This window comes from Mustela putorius, unplaced genomic scaffold (assembly GCF_011764305.1).
Source record: "Mustela putorius furo isolate JIRA1106 unplaced genomic scaffold, ASM1176430v1.1 tig00000174_pilon_pilon_pilon, whole genome shotgun sequence".
Classification (NCBI taxonomy): domain Eukaryota; kingdom Metazoa; phylum Chordata; class Mammalia; order Carnivora; family Mustelidae; genus Mustela; species Mustela putorius.
The window spans coordinates 26,739,513-26,757,581 of record NW_025421304.1 but is presented as its reverse complement, the minus strand read 5'-3'; the positions used below and the strand labels follow the sequence as shown (position 1 = coordinate 26,757,581).

The 18,069-nt window shown below is 54.8% G+C and overlaps 2 protein-coding genes across 7 annotated transcripts; both read right to left on the bottom strand.

The window, feature by feature from the left end:
• Positions 1–659: 659 nt before the first annotated feature.
• Positions 660–5,248, bottom strand: NRN1L (neuritin 1 like). The gene is made up of 3 exons (XM_004744455.3): positions 4,904–5,248; positions 4,028–4,160; positions 660–3,896 (listed from the first exon to the last, which is right to left on the bottom strand). The coding sequence occupies exons 1-3, from the start codon at positions 4,992–4,994 to the stop codon at positions 3,611–3,613; spliced, it is 510 nt and encodes a 169-aa protein (XP_004744512.1). The 5' UTR covers positions 4,995–5,248; the 3' UTR covers positions 660–3,610.
• A 134-nt stretch (positions 5,249–5,382) lies between these two features.
• On the bottom strand, positions 5,383–17,021 carry EDC4 (enhancer of mRNA decapping 4). Of its 6 annotated transcripts, none has more exons than XM_045076196.1 (29): positions 16,890–17,021; positions 13,681–13,837; positions 13,234–13,345; positions 12,846–12,945; positions 12,398–12,587; positions 12,147–12,294; positions 11,956–12,060; positions 11,512–11,621; positions 11,344–11,427; positions 11,155–11,250; positions 10,962–11,064; positions 10,685–10,865; positions 10,519–10,591; positions 10,322–10,413; positions 10,056–10,255; positions 9,844–9,962; positions 9,597–9,762; positions 8,882–9,315; positions 8,693–8,797; positions 8,456–8,608; positions 8,330–8,366; positions 8,021–8,198; positions 7,751–7,906; positions 7,530–7,645; positions 7,266–7,431; positions 6,993–7,179; positions 6,681–6,900; positions 6,151–6,314; positions 5,383–5,916 (listed from the first exon to the last, which is right to left on the bottom strand). In XM_045076196.1, exons 1-29 carry the CDS (start codon positions 16,972–16,974, stop codon positions 5,724–5,726), a joined length of 4,230 nt encoding a protein of 1,409 aa, XP_044932131.1. In that variant the 5' UTR covers positions 16,975–17,021; the 3' UTR covers positions 5,383–5,723. The 6 variants fall into 6 exon arrangements, with proteins under 6 accessions (XP_044932131.1, XP_044932132.1, XP_004744518.1 ...); XM_045076197.1 differs by having other exon boundaries at positions 9,609–9,762; XM_004744461.3 differs by having other exon boundaries at positions 9,609–9,762; positions 10,056–10,243.
• Between the last annotated feature and the right edge of the window lie 1,048 nt (positions 17,022–18,069).

Below are 18,069 nucleotides of genomic sequence, written 5' to 3'. Positions count from 1 at the left end.
ATTAAAAAAACACCTTTAAAAATCATTGCTCCCCCTGACTCCAAAAGAAAAAAAAAAAATCTCTCTCAAAAGTCTGTTGATTAAGGGCATTACTTTGGGGTCCCACAAACCTGGGATCATAGCCCAAACTCTGACACTGTCACAGCTGTGTGACATCTCTTCTCCTTAAGCCTCATTTTTCTTCTGTTTTATGGGGATCATAAACCTGACCCCACAGAGTTGTTGTGAAGGTTAAAAGTAATATGGAATTCTAGGGTTGGCAAGGCTTAGAAATTCACACACAGGGACGCCTGGGTGGCTCAGTGGGTTAAGCCGCTGCCTTCGGCTCGGGTCATGATCTCAGGGTCTTGGGATCGAGTCCCACATCGGGCTTTCTGCTCAGCAGGGAGCCTGCTTCCCTTCCTCTCTCTCTGCCTGCCTCTCTGCCTACTTGTGATCTCTCTCTGTCAAATAAATAAATAAAATCTTTAAAAAAAAAAAAAAAAAAAAAAAGAAATTCACACACAATAGGGCACCTGGGTGGCTCAGTTGGTTGACCTTGAGTGTCTGCCTTCAGCTCAGTTCATGATCCTGGAGTCTCAGCATGGAGCCCCACACTGGGCTCCCTGCTCAGCGGGGAGTCTGCTTCTCCTTCTCCCCCTCCCCCTGTTCATGCTCTCTCTCTAATAAATAAATAAAATCATTTTCAAAAATTCACACACAACACCTCAATTTTACAGACATTCAGCAAATTAATCCAACAAGTATTTATTGGGCCCTTGCTACTGGTAGATGCTTGTCTGGACTCTGGCAAAGAACACAGGGTCCTGAGATAAGAGGCATGTTGATGCAGAGGGACTGGGTTCAGGACATTCAGCCCCAGTCTCTCCCATGGGCAATAAGCTATTCCAAAAAGCTATTCCATTTACAGAGCTGTAAATGTGAGACATACATAATGGTGAGACATATCACCGTTATGCTCTGGCCTGTGCAGATGTGTCCAGGGCCCTGTCTGGCCATCAGCTCACCCCTCTCCTCCAGCTCTGGGATAAACATACAAAGCTCTTAAGCCCCTGGCCAGAAAGCAGATTCCGTCCCCACCCCCATGCACACACTCCAGGTCACTCATTCCAGGGAAGAGCAGGGACTTAGGGAGCAAAAACCAGTGTAAAGTAGGTCACAGCAGGAGGATGGTAATCCCCTGGATGGCTGGCCAAAGGAGTTGGGCCCCAGCTCCTAGAAGCAGGCTGCTCCTGGCCACCCACCAAGAGGGGGGTGTGAGAAGACTTTCCGGGTCTGGATTCTCAGCATCATCCTTTCCAAAGTATGCCCAAGCTAGGTTAGGGGGCTGCCCCAAATGACGCATTCTCAATGCTGAGGTCATTCTCAGTCCAAGCTCTTACTGACTATAACACTTCCTGTGCTGGGCTTAGAGATTCTGTCTTTGATTCCACATACTTCTACAAGTGTACTCTTTATACCCAGCCCTAAGTTGGGTGCTAGAGACATAGAGAGGACCCCTGGGGAGTCCAGAGTGGAGAATTTTGACCTGGACTGAGATAGTAGCAAACCAGTGTTATTAGTACTGAGACAGAAGACAACTGGGAAGCTGTGTGGACCTGTAGGCTTCTGATTCAGGTGTGGAGTCAGGATTAGGAAGGAAGTGATACTGAGCAAGAAAAGGAGTTCACCAGGAGGGTATGGGGAAAGGTATTCTGAGTACAGAAAATGAATATACAAAGACCCAAAAGGGTGTGGTGGGGGGTCTGCCTGGGTGGCTCAGTTAGTTGGTTAAGCACATGCCTTCTGCTCAGGTCTGATACTGGAGTCCTGGGATTGAGCACCACATCATGCTGCCTGTTCAGCAGAGCCTGCTTCTCCTTCTCCACTCTGCTGTTCCCCACTTTTGCACTCGCTCTTTCTCTCTGCCAAACAAATAAATAAAATCTTAAAAAAAACAAACAACAACAAAAAAAACTAAAGGGATAAAAGCCTGGCCTTTCCTTCTGGAAAATTCTGGTGGTCAGAGTGGGGCAGATGTGGGAGGAATTTCCTCCTGAATTTTCTCCTTTAGGCCATGTGAGAAGATTGGTAATGACTGGCTGGGAGATAAAAGTGGAGATAAAAGTGAATGAAGCAGAGGAGCAAACGTTGGGCAGACAGAGTTGACGGAGGTATCTGAGCTAACTGGAATCGGATGATGTTTGGGAAGAACAGATGAAGTAGGGCTGCTATGCACAAGGATGGAGGTCTCTGGAGGCTCCTGTCACCCTGGAGCCAAACAAGGAAGGGTTCAATTAGGCTTATTCAGTCCTGGAGGCAGCAGTCCCCCAGCATGGGCTTTAGTGTAAACCTAGTCTACCAAGCTCTGGGTTCCTACCCTGATTCCTTTGGGCTCCTCTTGTAAAGGCCTCTCCAACTCAGCCCATCTCTCCTCCACCACCTGTTAAGTCCCACATCCTGACCTCCCTTATCACTTCCTATAACATGCCCTCCCTGATGCCAAGGACTGAGTAGATAGATCCCTGCTCTAGGCTCAGACAGAGGGGAGTCGCAGGAGTGGACTGAATCAACTGTGGGCAGAACTGGCTTAGGTAGGGCTGCATAGACAATGAAAAGGAGCTTTAACTTTGGAATTGGTTCTAAATTAAAAAAAAAAAAAAAAAAAGGAGACCAAAGCAGAGGGGATGAGAGCAGAAGTCAGTGAGGCCATGGCACTGCCCACACAAGTCATGGGGTGATGGGTGGGAGTAAGGTCCTAGGGGTGGTGGTAGAGGACTGATTGAGAGAGCATTTCACCCTTTCTGAGGACTCCTCCTTCCCTCAGGATTCTGCCCATGTGGATTCTTGCCTCTCTCCACCAGGATGAACAGGGTTTCCTCACACATCACACACTCATTCCATGCTTCCAGAAAATCTTCTGGGATTATTGACGTCACACTGCATACCTCTTCTCAAAGGAGAAGCTTGGGTACATGAGAGGCCAGAGGAACCCTCATCATAACCCGTTTCTGCAGCTCTAGGTCACCTCAGGGACTTGAATATAGACCCAAACAGGGACTCCCCATCTCCTGGAACAGCTTCCCCTCAGGTAGACCAGGACACCAGAGAGGGAGAGGACAGAGCACTTAATCTGTCTTGAAGGCTAAGACATAGTTAGCAGAGATGGCAGGAACATGGAGGCTGAAACAAACGGGATGGGGTGGGCTGGTACACTTCACCCCCTCACATGCCCACGGGGGCCAGGACAGAAGGGGCAGACTTGGGGAGAAATGCCAGCCCAAGAGAAGAGAGGAAGGCAATGCATTCCAGAAGATTTCAGGTCACCACTGTAGCTCCTAGAACCTGCACACGATGGAAAACTCTGCACAGCCAGCCCTGGAAAATGAGTATCTTTAAGTAGAAAGATTGAGTCCCCTGTGGTGGCCATGGGCCCTGCCCATCCATCCCCAGAGATCAGCTTCTGGAGGCTCCGCCCCAACAAAGCAGGGCTGGCAATGGCCAGAAGAAAGGAAGGAGCTTAGTACAAATATAAATACCTTTAATGAAAGCCAAGGGCACTGTGTCGAGCCCCAAGCGCAGCTACCAGAGCAGGGTAGGAGGCAGGGGTGCTGCTGCTCCACCAGACTGGCTAGGCCAGAGGTCCCAGGAGGCAGGCGAGCGCCAGAGCAGCTGCCAGCAGTGGGGGCGTCGGGGATGGGGTGGGTGCAGATGCTCTTGCCTGCAGCGTCTCCTGGTTGGTCTCAGGGCCTATGCCATGCTCCCTGATACGCACAGGGGTGCCGCAGAGAACATGCAAGTTGTCTGGGTGCGGGGCCTGGCGAGCTTCTTGCTGTAGGGACTCCCACACAGCAGCAGCCTCCTCTGGGCAGCGCAACAGGACTTGGGAGGCACAGACGTGGAAGTCATTCCAAGACCTGTTAAAGGCTTGGGGTTAGGGTAATTAGGTGGGGTAAAGAGGCTTTTGTAATGGGAAGGAAAAAGGTTCAGGCCCCAGGGTGGTGGGGGGTTCCCACAGTTAGGCAGGCATCTTTACACCTGCTCTTACCTGCAGACAGTGTCCAGCTCGCCTCCAAGGCCCATGCCGTCCCCCAAGCGGATGAGACACTCAGCAAACCCCTGGTATATGGTGTCACAGCCCCCTGGGCCCGTTGCTGCTGCTGCCAGGGGAGATACAAGGACTAGGGGTGGGGGTGGAGAGTGGTTGATAGGATGAGCAGCCCCACCCCCCTTCAGCGCCAAGCCCCCAGGGGCTTGTTTACCTGCATGTGCTCGGGGGACGTGACTCAGCGTCAGAGGCACCCAAGGGAACCAACGGGCACATCTGGGGATCCACCTGCTTTGGCTCCCCCCTAGGCACAACCCATACAGGGTATGTGGAGAGGGGGTAAGGTGACCTGTCCCAAGGGTTGGCTCTTCCTCTGAGCTTCTAGGGTCACAGGTCAGGTGAGGATAGTCCAAGTTTAAAAGTCAGAACATGGAGATGAGGGCTACAGGCTCCCTTAACTGTCCTGCAGGCTGGACAAACTTCACTTGACCATCCCACCCCCATACCCAAAGACAGGTGTTCTCCGCCAGGGAGAGCAGGAGAGGCAGGGTCCGGATCCAGATCAGACCCTAAGAGAGGGCTTCAGGGGTCCCACGGCTGGACTAGGGGTCCCACGAGAGCCTAGGTCTCCCTTTACTGGAATGGGCGATGTGGAATTTTGGGGTCCTTTCCCCATGACTAGATATCAGGTCATGCCCATTTGCATCCTGAAGCCACTGGCACGTATTACCCCTCCCTGAAAACGTTGCACCTCCACTCCAGCCTGGTTCCCAGGGCCCAGGAAGGATGGGCCTCAGCTCTCACACGCCCTATACCTAGACTGGGGAGAGGGTGTGCCACGCACCGCTAAGCCGGGTCCAGCACTCCCGCACTCACCAAGCGGTAGCAACAGCTGCAACAGCCCCAGCACACCGGAAGCTCGGGGCAGTCGCTGGCAGTGGTGACAGGAGCAGTAGCCGAGCATCATCCCCGCATCATCCCCGGCTGGGAGCCTAGTGCTGGAGCTAGCAGCTTGGAAGCAGAGCCCTTCGGCCCAGCCCCCGAAGGAAGGGATTGTGATTGGATGGGAGCTCGGGGCGGGGCCCAAAGCCAGCTGGGCAGCCCCGCCCTAGTACTCAGATTGGCAAAGGAGGGGAGGGACCCCAGAGAGAAGAGCTGGCGACAAGGCAATTGCAGAGCTGACCTCAGGGCCCTTGTCTCAGAAATGGAAAGGGGACCTGGGAGAGCAGCTATGTAGATGAGAGTGGGTGTCCAGGCACCAGGCTTAGCCTAGACAGAGTTCCAACACAGGGAAGAGAGAGGGGAGAGAACAGAGACCCCTATCAAAGTTACACCAAAAGCACACACATACTCCATTTTATTCCAAAATCATTTAATTGAATTTCTCAATATTTTTCAAAAACAAAAAGATCCAAATTGGAGGTAAAAAGGAACATGGAAAATGCAACTCAAGTGGTGTCACGATCTCAAGGGTCATGCTCCAGGCATGGCAGAACCCAAGAAGGCACAGTACCCACCCTGGGCCCAGCCTAAACCTGCTGGCTACCACAACCTGTAGACCACAGCCAGTGCTCTCCCCTCAAACACCCCCAAGGTGGGAGCCTGAGCAGGTAAAAGGGTAGACATGACCCTGCTTTGGCCTAGGCCTGTCTGCTGGCCTTCAGTGCCTCCCCAACTCTGAGCAAGGCAGGCTTAGCTACGGGAGGCTAGGGGTTACAAGGCCGTGCAGCATGAGGCTGAGACGTCGGGCCACTTTACCAAGTGAGTTGTGTGGCTCAGCCTGAAGGAACTGGAAGAGCTTCTGGCGCACCTGGGCCATGACGGAGCCCATGTGGTCCCGAGTAATGGGGTCACTGTGGTCCAGGTGCATCACAGCCTCTTCCAGGTAGCTGTAGTGGAAGAAAGAGACAAGAAACAGGTGGGCTCCGGCAGATGCGAGCGCCCCCTGGTGGCACCGACGCCCAGAGGGACTGCTGACAAAGGGTGGCCTCAAAGCCAGAGATAGGTGGGCACAGAAGGGACTGGGGGAGAAAAATTAGGAAGCAGAGTCAGGCAAGAGTCTCTGTTTGAACTGCTCCTCCACCTCCACCCCAACCTGTCTCCTGATCCCTGAGTCCACTCACCTGAGCTTGAGATCAGTTCGAGTACCAAGGTCAGAGGCCAGCTGCTGGATGAGGGAAAGGAGCACAGGCTGGGAGAGTGGGCAGGGTGGCTGCCCAAAAACCTGCCCTGGGTCCACAGTTTCACACACATACAGCACCAGGTTCAGGTCAGCAGCTGTCAGGGCCTAGGAAGAGAACAGTGTTTACAGCCAAGATCAGAAGGGAATACCTACTTGGCTGGCCGTGGATAACCAGAGTAGGGTACTGAGGGCTCGGTGGGGGGGTGCTCAGGGGCCCACAGACAGTCATAGAGAGCTGTGTTGTTACTCTAGGGGATCAGGAAAGGTTTCCTGAGAAGGGTGGTCATGAAGCAAGGCAGGCGTTAGATAGAAAGAAAGGTCCAGGAAGAGGGGAAAGTAGGGGAAACGGCCTGAAGCCAAAGGCAACCAAGAACAGTGTACTGGGGCTGGAGCACTCAGAGCCTGGCGGGTATGTGTGTGCACCCTGTCAGAAGACACCTGACCCTTACCTCGACCTACTGGCCGGCATACCTGTTGGAAGGCCTGATTGAGGTGGCCCTGCTGCAGCAGCTGCAGGATATGGGCTTGCTGGGCCTGGCAATCGAGGTGGGCAGCGGGGACGGGTGTGCCAGCAGCTGAACGCATGGCCTGCATGATGCTAGATGTGACGGCAGCCTGTTGTTCCTTGAGTGCTACACTCACCTCACCCTTAACAATGCGCTGTACCTGTGCTAAAATGGACTCCTGTAGGCTGCAAAGGGAAGCGAGGGAGATGAGACAGACAGGAAGTCTAGTCTGGTGCTTTCCAGACCCAGCACCTTGCCCAATACCCCGCCCACACACCTGCCTACAGCCACGTGCAGCTGGTGCTGCACCTCAGCCCGAACGCTGCTAGACACAGTGGCCGCCATCTGCTCGGTGGCACCCTGCAGTGTGCTGACCAGGCCCCGCAGCTGGGCCAACACAGGCTCCCGTGCCTCCTGTTCTCGCGCCTTCCGGCTCTTCATGTGGCTCTCCAGCTGCTGCAAGTCTGAGAGGTGACCACAGGAGCATGAGAGGGCTGGCCGGGGAGAAAAGGACAGCCCCTCCCACATTGAGGCATATGACCCCACTCACACTCTTGTGTGCCCAGTCGGAAGCTATCATTGATCTGCTGGAACATGGCTTGGCAGCTCTTCTCAAACGCTGGCAGCACCACACTCTGAAAGGCTTCACGGTAGGCAGCCTGCATTGGCCCCTGTAATGTGTCTGCAGCTGCTCGGGCAATGGCATCTGTCAAGTTCTGGGGGTAGAGGGAGAGCTGAGTTGAAAGGCTAAGCCCAAGCTGATATGACCACGCCCAGCAACCACCAGCCTCCCTCATCTTGGGCCCTACAGCACCTTGGACTTCAGCAGCTTGGAGATATTCTCTTTCATGCTACCCTCCACGGCAGTGAGCTTGGTGGCCACTGAGTTGCTCAGCTGGCCTGCCACTGGCTCCAGACTCCTGGAGACACCTGGGGCAGGATGAGGAGGAACAGGTGGAGCCACGAAAGGCAGCCTGACAGACAGGAAGCCCCACTCCCACCTGGCCCACCCAGAAGTCTCCATGCCGAACTCACACGGGGGCACCGTCTTCTTGATCTCATCCCGTATGCTGCGCTCCAGCCGCCCAGCTACAGCCGAAGACAGCGCCTGGGACAGCTGTTGTGTCAGCTGCTCCTGCAGCTGTCCACCCCGCTGCTGCCCCTCGGCCAGTGCCCGCTCCAGCCGCCGCTCTGCACTGCAGCTAAGGAACAGACCTGGGGCAGGTCCCACATCCATTCCTGGGCCAAGAATGCTGCTGCTGTCCCCACCCCTACGCCACACTGAGCCATGACCCGTAAGGATACGCTCCTGCTCATGCCGCGACTCCAGGGCTCGTTCTACGTGGCCTGTGACAGTGCTCTGCAGGCCTTCCAGCTGGGTGCAAAGACGCTGCAGCAATTCTTCTTGGCTGTGTCGCAGCTCTGCCAACTCTCTCTGCTGTTGCCAAATTAGGGCTGGCCAGTCCTCAGGAGGGTCTGCCACCTGCCAAGAGCACCAAGTCAGATGATGCCCGCCTTACACATTCCCACACACCAGACCAGGGAACGGCCCAGAGTTCTTCCCCATCCTCGCAGGAATCGTCCCAGAAATAGAAAGGCTGTTACTTCACTGACCTGGTGCTCCAAGAGCCGGGATCCCACAGCTGAGTCCCTGCCATGGACAAGAAGCACCTCAGGCTGCGTCAGGCAGGGGAGCCAGAGAACCACCCCTCTCCCTGGCCACAGGACCCCACCCCGTACCCGTCATCTTTCTTGCCCTTTCTCTTAAGCTTAGGTGAGGCTCGAGGAGAACCCTTGGTCTTCCAGTCCTTGGCCGGTAGCCGTGGAGTGGGAACTTTGGTGCCAAAGCCCCCTGCAGCAGAGGCAAGGCTAGCAACCTCATCATCATGGTCACTGGAGAAAGGGGAGGGAGAAAAATCAGCACCGACCCACTTACCAGCCCTCCCTCACGAGAAGACAGCATAGGGTGGCACCTACCTTTGCTCAGCACTGGCGTCCTGGCTGTCATGTTGCTGCAGCAGGTGATAAGGTGGTCGGTGGAAGGCCAGGCTCTTGTGCTTCTCCTGGAGGCCGTTCCTGGGACTGAAGGAACAGGCCAACTCAACAGCGGATGATGCTACCTGAAACCACTCCCACCAGCGCCCACTCCCCTCCCACGTTCCTCACCTCTCTGCCAGGCTGCTGCAGGTCTCACGAGTAATGTCCGGTGCCGTAGGCCAGACCTGACTGTCAGAGGCTGTGGCCTCCTGGGTCAACGCTGCCTCCAAAAGGGAAGGGGTACTGTGCCGATCCCCATCCCCAGGTCCTCCATCGAGGCCAAGCTGGGAGCCAAGCTCGGGCCCCGGCCGGGGCCGTGGGGACAGCAGGTGGAGCGCTGAGGCAGCTGAGGCCATACTGTCTGGTTCAAGACCCTCAGGAGCAGAGGAGACAAAACCACGGGACAGGGCCTCAGATGCGATCTCAGGGATGTCCTGGGACAAGGCAGTGGAAGCTGAGGAAATAACATCAGGGGAGCGGGTGCGGCTGGGAGAAGCCTGGGGTAGCCCCAGGGGTTCCACTTCCTGCAGCTCCAGCGACAGTGCAGAGGCAGCAGCAGGCACCTGAGGTGGAGCGAAGATGTGACTTAGACAGCGGGACGTGGGAATGCGGGAGCACAGATGAGGCCTGCCGTCTGCAGGGATGGGACGGTGGAGAAGGGGGATGCACATCAAAAATCCCCCAGCCCAGAGGAGAGGAGGTAGGGATGGACACAGGATGAGAAGCTGCCCTCCAGGGACCAGGGAGGCTGGGATGACCTCAGGGAAAGCCCTCAGGCACTCTGGGAGGAAAGGCCCCCAGCTTCCTGCTACCACATACCTGCCACCCTGCACTTCATACACACCCACACACACACCTGCCCAGGTGCTTTGGGAGTCAGTTTGTCAGCTGGACCTGGGAGCAGGCTGGGCAAGAGGCTGCGTGGGCTTGCCTGCAGGCTGCTACTGCTGCTCATCGTCAGACTGCTGTCCAGCTGCAACTTGGGGCTCAAGGTCAGCTCCTCAGGTGGCCTGGTGGCAGGAAGGCTGAGGTATAGCAGCCAGAGCCTGGCACCAGCCCCTGCCCTCCCCCAACTGTGACCCTCGCTTCACCTAGGCAAGGAGGGGTCCACAGCTGACGTACTGCTCATGGCAGACACAGCTGTAAGAGAGGAGGAGCTGGAGCTGGAGCTAGAGCCGGAGCTGCTGCTGCTGCTGGGGGACACAGCGATCTGGGGAGAGGCAGGGGACTGAGGCCATGGCCCACAGGCGGGGGATTCCTTGGTCAGCCTGCCCTGAGCCCCACCCCCCTCCCCCCAGCACACCTGCTGCAGGGAGGTGCTAGGTGTCATGAAGGCGTCAGGGGTCATCAGCTTGGGCTTCGTCTCACTGCTCAGACTGAGGAAGTCCGCGGGCGCAGGCAGCTCCACTATGCGTCGGGGGTCAGGCTGGGATCCTTGGGTAGATGACCCCAGGCCCTCAGAGCCCAGTTCAGGCCGAGACTCTCCAAATGCTGTGGGGAAAGCTGCCACTTGAGTCAGATCTCAGACCTTGGTCAGTCTAACCTGCCTCCCTCTTACACCTCACTCACCGAAGTCCTCATGGGCAGTGTGGGTGGGGAGTGGGGCCACCACGTCGGGGTTCAACTGCGGCTGGAAACGGATCTGCACGTCCTGCAGTGCCCTGCAGGCGGAGAAAAGTGAGAATAGGAGAGCTCAAAGAGGCCAGCATCACGAGGGTGTGGAGGAGTACAGACAGGGCAGAGACAGGATTCCCCAACACACTCACTTAGTATGCACACAGAAGAGTTTGATGAGCACACCGGCTGCAGACTCCATGGCACCAGCTCCGTGGGTCCCATCTACAAAGACAGTGTGGGCAACTAAGCCCTGGTCCTCTATGCATCCATACTTCCCTACAGACAAACATGTTTCCTAAACCCTGAGCAGCTCACCAGCCCCTAGGCTGTCGTTCTCCTCCTCAGCAGGCAGCACCTCAGTGTGCCGCAGTCGGCAGCGACTCACAACCTGGATACCGAAGCTCAGCACGGGGTGGGTGAGCAGGAACTCAGAGATGGAGCTGAAGCAGGCACGGCCCTCCTCCTGGTTCTGCAGCAGCTCCATCACGTACAAGACCTGCACACAAGGGGCACTCACGGCAGGGCTAGAGGCCCAACACCCTTGCCTCCCTGACGATGCCAGCTCTGCCCCGGTTGCCCCACCACAGCCTACCTTCCGTTGCACATCGCTGAGAATAAGGTATTCGGCTGAGAGGTCCAGACAAACCTTGAGGCTGGGGGGCACACTCACTGAGCTGAAGATATCTGGGGAGAAGCTGTGGGGCCCAGGAGGCAGGATTAATAAGACAGAGAGTGAAAAGAACCCCCATCTGTCACCCTACTGCCCCTGCCCAGCCTCTGCTTACCGAATGGTCTGCAGGCAGGTCCAGGACACTGTGCACCACATCTTTAGCTCCCGATTCTGGTCAGCACCAGTGATGAGGAACCTCCAGAAAGGGACTCTGCAAAGCAGCAAGGCATCGAATCACTGGCTGGGCCCCCTACTGGAGAACCAAGGTCCAGTCCACCACCCACCTGCCTGCCCACTCACGCACTCAGGGTCCTGCTTCTTGTGGTTGTCACAGAACAGGAGGCAGGAAAGGGACCGCCCATCATGAGGCTTCCACTCATGCAGACACCTTCAAGAAGGACGATAAGGGACCTGAGTGAATGATCTTGCCCTCACCTGGGTGGGGGGTCTTGGTCTCTCAGTCCCTGAGTACCTTGGCTCATCCTGCCCCTCGATGTAGATCTGCCAGAACTTGACAAAGCCATCATGGCTTGCAGTAGCCAGGACAGTCCCATCAGGTGAGAGGGCCCCTTCACTCAGGCACTGGGAAGAAACCAAACAGCCTTGCTTTGTCACCTGACTTGGGGTGGGAATAAGCCCTTCTCCAGTGAAGATGGTAGTGAGCTGAGCTGGCCCAGAGCAGATGTGTACATGTGTATGAAAGCCTCCCTAAATGGGAGCTGTACAGAACACCAGCACCCCAGGGTGCAGCAGGTTAGATGTACACTCTATAGCTAAGGCTCACTTTGTGTTCAGAGTTCCGGGGGCAGAGTGCTGGCAAAGCCACCTGCACAGCTGGGGGCTCGGGAATGAGATGAGGGGCATGAGGAAAGGGGGAAGAGTGGCGGGGGCGGGGAGCAGTCAGGGGCAGGCTTACAGTGCTGTGGCCTTTTACCACGATGAAGCCTTGCTTGATCTGGCTAACACGCACAGGCCAGGTGCTGTGGTTGGAGCGGAGCATGTCCAGATCCCACACCTCAGCCTGGAAGGTACAAGGTGAGCGTTCAGGCCCTGCCCACACCATGGCTGCTCTGAGCCCTTCTCTCTTCCTATGCCTGGCTCCCTTACCCGGTCCTCATGCAACAGAGCCACCGTGGGGCTGCCCTCCTCACAGCAGTCCTCACTCTCCTCTGGGATGAAGGGGCACCAGATGATCCTGCGGAAGTGGTTCAGTGGTGTGCCCTCTGGCTGCTGGATGTGGACCAAGATCTCTTCTCTGAGCACGGTGTTAAGGGCTAAACAGGTGGATGACAACATCTGGTAGCCCCTGCCCCACCCACCTTTCTACAGTCCCCCATCCCACCCCAGGGAAAGGATACTGAATTTTGCCATTAACCAGAGCCAAGCGCCACACGAACAGGTTGCCTGCCTCATCCAGGCAGGCCAGCTGGGAGGAATTGAGGTGTGCAAAGGCCAAATCAGCCACGCTGCCTGTGAAGCCCTTGAGCAGGGTCCGCTCTGAAGTGCTAACACTGATCACCCGCACCATCGCCGAGCCGTTGTTGGCAGCTGGAATCAGAAGAGGAGGCGGCCCTGAGGAACTATCCAGGCCCAGGCAGCAGCAGAGACGCCCTGCCCTCGCCTGCCTCAGTGCCACTACCAGTCGCGAACTCGGTTTTCCCCCTTGGCTCCCCAAGGCCTGTCAGAGGTGGGGGCGGAACAGACAAGCCTTCTATCGTACCGTAAGGACTGAGTGGTCCAACACTGGATCTGCATCTCTGGGACTTTGAGCAGAACACCTCCCTCCTCAATCCTACCCCTACTCACCCCGAATGGCATAGGCCAAGAAGGAGTTGGACACAGCAATAAGGTTGCCATAGTAATATTTCTGTTCCCAGTCATACTTGGCCACAGGCTGGATTTTCACCTGAGAACAAAGGGTGAAGAAGGTCATAGAGGCTGAGGGCTAAGGTAGATCTGCCAGGGCCCAGTTGGTTTCTGGCACCCCGGGATAGGATAGGCCACAGGTGTCAGCCTAGTCATAACTCTAGGGGCCAGATTACCACAGAGATCTGGCAGCTAACCCTGGCTTCCTGAGACTGAGGCACACTACCTGTCAAGGTGATCCTCACAGTAACTGGCGGCATGGGAGAAGGGAGGGAGAGGCTGACTGTGCCCGCATCCACCATACATGCCACAATGTCGTGGTGCCCACCTTGTTGCTGCCCCGTGCTTTGCTTGAGATGCTAGAGTCACTGCTGGCCACAATCTCCACCTCCTTGGCCAAAATCCCGATGCATGTAGAGCTGTCATCTCCTGTGAGGCAGCTAGGGGGAGGAGTGCACAAGCTTGACTCCTGTTCCCGTAAAGTCTCAAGGGGCAGGGTTGGGAGGGGAGAGAATACAAACACTCTGGTGAAGGTGTCAAGTCCCAGATGCTCAATTCTGCCTGACCCACTGGTCCCCAAAGCCACAGCTCCCTTTGCTCTCACCTCCCTCCTCAGTCATGGGTCTACTTCCATGCTAAAATGGCAGGCCAAACTTCAGATCCAGCCCACGCTCTTGAGTTTGTCCTTGCCCCTCATCCTAGTACAAATATGCCGTGGTTAAGTGCACCACCCCAAAGACCCCAAAATCACCACTGCCATTTCCCAGACACTCACATGACCTGCTTTTCCTGAAGGTTAATAGGTGGCATGGCACGGAGACCAGGCTTGTTTGCTGAAGTACCATCACCTGAGCAGAGGGGGTCTGGGACAAGAAGCCCGTTGAGATCCCCATTGTAGGCATTAGATGGGCGCTGGGTCTCTGCACTGGGACCTGGAGACAGAAAGGTCCACTCTGATGAGGTTGTTCCACCTGCCCACTGGCCTCTCCTCCCGCAGAACTTCATTTAAGAACCATGAGGTGCTCTGGGAACATTCAACTGAGGGAGCCATGTCTGTGGGGAGGAGGATGCTTGGTTCATCTTTTGTTCCATAAGCACTGATGGTTAACACAATCTCTGCCAAGACCAAAGACATGCATGTGGCTCTTCTACCTAAGGGAAGAGTAAAGCCATCAAGAACCTGGTGAAGCCAATTAATATTTAAGTCCAAATTAGCACAGAGGGACTCTGTACTAAGAGAAGGCATGGAAAGGGTCAGTAGAGACTTCATTAAGGAGGTCGATCAGAGCCAGTGTGGCTGGAACACATAAATATAAGAAAGAGGGAGGGAGAACAAGTCACAGAGGTCTCAGATATGAAGCTTGGGTGCTTAAATTCTCCCTGTGGCACTGAGAGCCACACAGTTTTAAATGGGAAGGTGATACAGTCTGCTATTGTAAAAAGAATGACTGCTCTAGGGCACCTGGGTGGCTCAGTGGGTTCAAGTCTCTGCCTTCAGCTCAAGTCATGATCCCAGGGTCTTGGAATCAAGCTTTGAATCGGGCTCTCTGCTCAGCCCTCCTCTCTCTCTCTGTCTGCCTCTCTGCCTGCTTGTGATCTCTGCTTGTCAAATAAATCAAGTCTTTTTTTAATTTTTTTTTAAAATATTTTATTTATTTATTTGACAGAGAGAGATCACAAGTAGGCAGAGAGGCAGGCAGAGAGAGAGAGAGGGGAGGAAGCAGGCTCCCTGCTGAGCAGAGAGCCCGATGCGGGACTGGATCCCAGGACCCTGAGATCATGACCTGAGCCGAAGGCAGCGGCTTAACCCACTGAGCCACCCATGAGCCCTCAAATAAATCAAGTCTTAAAAAAAAAAAAAAAACTACTTAAAAAAAAAAGAATGACTGCTTGAAGGCAGCATGTAGGATAGTTAAGAATTTAATTAAGATATACCAGTCCTAAACCAAGATAGTGATAGATGGTAGAGAAGGGAAGATGGGCTCTTAAGGTATGAAAGGACACTGATAAGATGTGGGAGTAAGAAAGAAAGCAACCTGCCCCTCAAAGAAGTGGTTCAGAAGAAGCCACCCTGGGCAGGTAACTTCAGAAGAAAACGAAGGAGTTGGACAAAATGGAGAGAAACTCTAGGACAGGATGGGTAGTCAGGAAAAGCAGCATTTCATTTGTTTGCCATTAGCTATTTCAAACACCCTCACAGGCTCAGGCACCACCCTAAAGCTCCCAGGTGACAAGGAGACTAGGGGCCCACATTGAAAAACAAGGCAAGGGGCGCCTGGGTGGCTCAGTCATTATGCATCTGCCTTCAGCTCAGGTCATGATTCCAGGATCCTGGGCTCAAGCTCTGAATCGGGCATCTTGCTCAGCAGGGAGCCTGCTCCCCCCCCCCTCTCTGCCTGCCTCTCTGCCTGCTTGTGATCTCTGTCTGTCAAATAAACAAATAAATCTGTAAAAAAAAAGAAAAGAAAGAAAGAAAAGAAAAACATGGCAAAGTTCTGGTGACAAAACAGTCTGGCATCTGACATGGTCCTCCAGTGCCTCCAGAGGAGACAAGCAAGAACTATTTGGCAAATGGGACAATTAAGTACCAATCAGTATATAAGAAATTAAGTGGAAAACCTCCAGGCCACTTCATTTGGATCAGAGCCATTTTAGCTGCTCAGGGGTAAGCTGGCCACTCTCCTTCCCAGGCAGGCTATCATGAGGACAAACAAACAAGCTGCAAAATACCAGCCATGCCAGACTCTACCAAACCTTTGAGTAGTCTAGTCTGCACAGGGCTGATGAGCATGAGAGGTCCAAGCCAAGCTTACAAGTAAAGGGACCACAGACTACAGGTCTGGGGCAAAGTGCTCAGTGGTTTCAGGAAGAAGATGGATTTTCCTCAGGTGGCAAGGGGTAGTTAAACCTACCCAATGTGAGCACTAGTGTCTGCTTCAAAAGCGGCTAGTATAGTATGGGCCTCCCAGCAAGTTTAAGTACAGGGTTTGAAGAGCACCAATTCTTAGCTGTGGCCACTGCAGACCCTACACCACAATCACCAGTCTTTCAACCACTACCACTTTTCACAGGTCCCTAAACCTGTCAGGAAACTTTGGTACCTTCACACATACTACTTCTTCTTTGCAGAATGCCATTCCTGACACTGAATCACCTGTTTGTATTATTAACACCTAGCCTAAACATTGTCTTCTCTCTCAAATGTGTTCTCAGGCACTTTCCAGCCCTAACCTCACATACCTGGTCTCCATCACAGTACCAAAATATTCCTTGTCTCAGTGACAACAACATTATATTACAACCTCATTAGTTCTCTATGTTCTGGGGGCTCTTTGGAGGCAGGAGCAGCTCTGAGGTATCAGCGCAAGCCCAAGTAAAGTTTAAGTGAATGGAAATAAACTAGGGCTTGCAGATGTTTGTAGCCTAATCCAATCAGGGCCGTGCAGTATGTGATTTGGTTAAATCCCAGAAAGGGCACAAAAATGGGGCGGGTCACCCACCTCCTGAAAATCAGTTTTACAACAGCAGGCCTGTTGTCTATATTCCAGAGTGAAGGGCAAGTTGCAGAGGGTGACAGTGCTCCTCAGCACAGTGCTTAGGTCTAGACCCAAAACTCAGCATACAGAGCCCAGACCAGGCCTCTGAACTATAAGGTAGAAGGATGGGGAACCTGAGCTAGACCCAGGTACACGTCAGTCCCAGGACACGAAGGAGCCCCTGCGGATTCAGAGAAGGAACCTCACCTTCAGCAGAGACGCTGAAGGACGGCGAAGAACGGCCCGGCCCCAGGATAAGAAGAGATCTGCAACCTTGGCGGGCAAGCTCAGGAATTTACCGCTCCAACCCTCGTCTTACCTCCCCAGCCGGGAAAATGCAGTATGGATCCTGAGGGACCTGCGGGACCTGAGGACTCTGAGGGCGGCCCAGGCCCGCGCCGCCCTTCTGCCCGCCAGCCAAAGGCCCACCCCCGCTGTCCCGGCTCACCCCCCGCGGGCCGGTCCAGCTTGAGAATGTCCCGCAGGTGCTGCGTGGCGTCCTCGATGTCGATGCTCGCGCAGGAGGAGGCCATGGGCCCCGCCTCGGGCGCCTCGTCCGCCCCGCGTTCTTTTCGCTGCCGCAGTGCACTGTGCAGCCGCGCACAGCCCTGCCGGGGCCAGACAGCAGAACACCGGTCACTCGATTCGGTCCACCCGCAGTCCGCAAACCGCCGCCCGCGCCGCGTCCCTGTACCCCTCCAGCCCCACCAACCGCCTCCACTTCCGGCCCTCCGGAGAGCCGGCCCCCGGAACCTGCGCAGGGTGGAGAAGAAAGGTTCCGGGTTGGGGGCGGAAGCTTCGCCCCCACCGGACCCCTTGGTCAACGGGCGTTCCTCACGGCTGAGGCAGAGCAAATATCGAGGTACTGAACCGCCCAAACCCCTCTACTCGCCTCAGGACATCCTTTGTCCATTCCCCAAACATGGACTCCTGATGGGCCTGGAACTTGATCAACTCAACCGCTCAGGTTACAGTCCCTAAGACCCTCCCAAAGAACCTGAATCGGTATGAGCCTAGGTTTCCCCTTGGGGAAATGGGGCAGGGCAACCCAAGGTCTCAGGGGAGTCATAGGCCCAGGAATTACAAGGGCAAATGGTCAAACCACAAACATCACATTGTTCATGTCCCCCAGCATCCATACCCACCCAGGCCTGACACCCCCAGACAGGAAAAAGAAACCAGAGTTTACAAACACCTCTTTATTGCAGAAATTTCAGGCACAGGTACATGGAAGAAGCTGTATTGCAGAATACAAGGTGGTTTAAGAGGCACCAGGCATCTACTCTGTCCCAAACCCCACTCCCCAAACACACAGCATCCTAAATCAGTCCCACTGAAATCTCCTCAATTTGTGGTCTGCCTAACTGTGGCGCCCTCACCAATCCTGAAACCCCTAAGAGGGCACCAGCCCAAGACCTGGGTTGGTTCTAGCTTGATTGCTATCTTGCCACCCAGGCTTATATCACCAGAGGTCTCAGGGCTCAAGGGCTAGTTCTGCAATGGGCAAGGCCTCTGTTCCCCAAATTGAAAAGCAGAAACTGCCCCAATAGTTAAGATTTCCTGGGACTTGAAGACAATGTGAAGGTGTGTGTATGGTGAGGGAGGAAGCAGGAGGCCTAGAGATGCCT

What these genes read in the sequence shown, in the direction of transcription:
- NRN1L (XM_004744455.3), bottom strand. Translation starts at nt 4,994, where the DNA reads ATGATGCTCGGCTACTGCTCCTGTCACCACTGCCAGCGACTGCCCCGA. An exon ending in GCAGCTGTTGCTACCGCTTG is followed by an intron (nt 4,161 to 4,903) that starts GTGAGTGCGGGA and finishes CCCCACCCCTAG; the next exon opens with TCCTTGTATCTCCCCTGGCA. An exon ending in GAGCTGGACACTGTCTGCAG is followed by an intron (nt 3,897 to 4,027) that starts GTAAGAGCAGGT and finishes AGCCTTTAACAG; the next exon opens with GTCTTGGAATGACTTCCACG.
- EDC4 (XM_045076195.1), bottom strand. Translation starts at nt 16,974, where the DNA reads ATGGCCTCCTCCTGCGCGAGCATCGACATCGAGGACGCCACGCAGCAC. An exon ending in CACTGCCCATGAGGACTTCG is followed by an intron (nt 10,244 to 10,321) that starts GTGAGTGAGGTG and finishes CTTTCCCCACAG; the next exon opens with CATTTGGAGAGTCTCGGCCT. An exon ending in GACGCCAGTGCTGAGCAAAG is followed by an intron (nt 8,609 to 8,692) that starts GTAGGTGCCACC and finishes CCCTTTCTCCAG; the next exon opens with TGACCATGATGATGAGGTTG.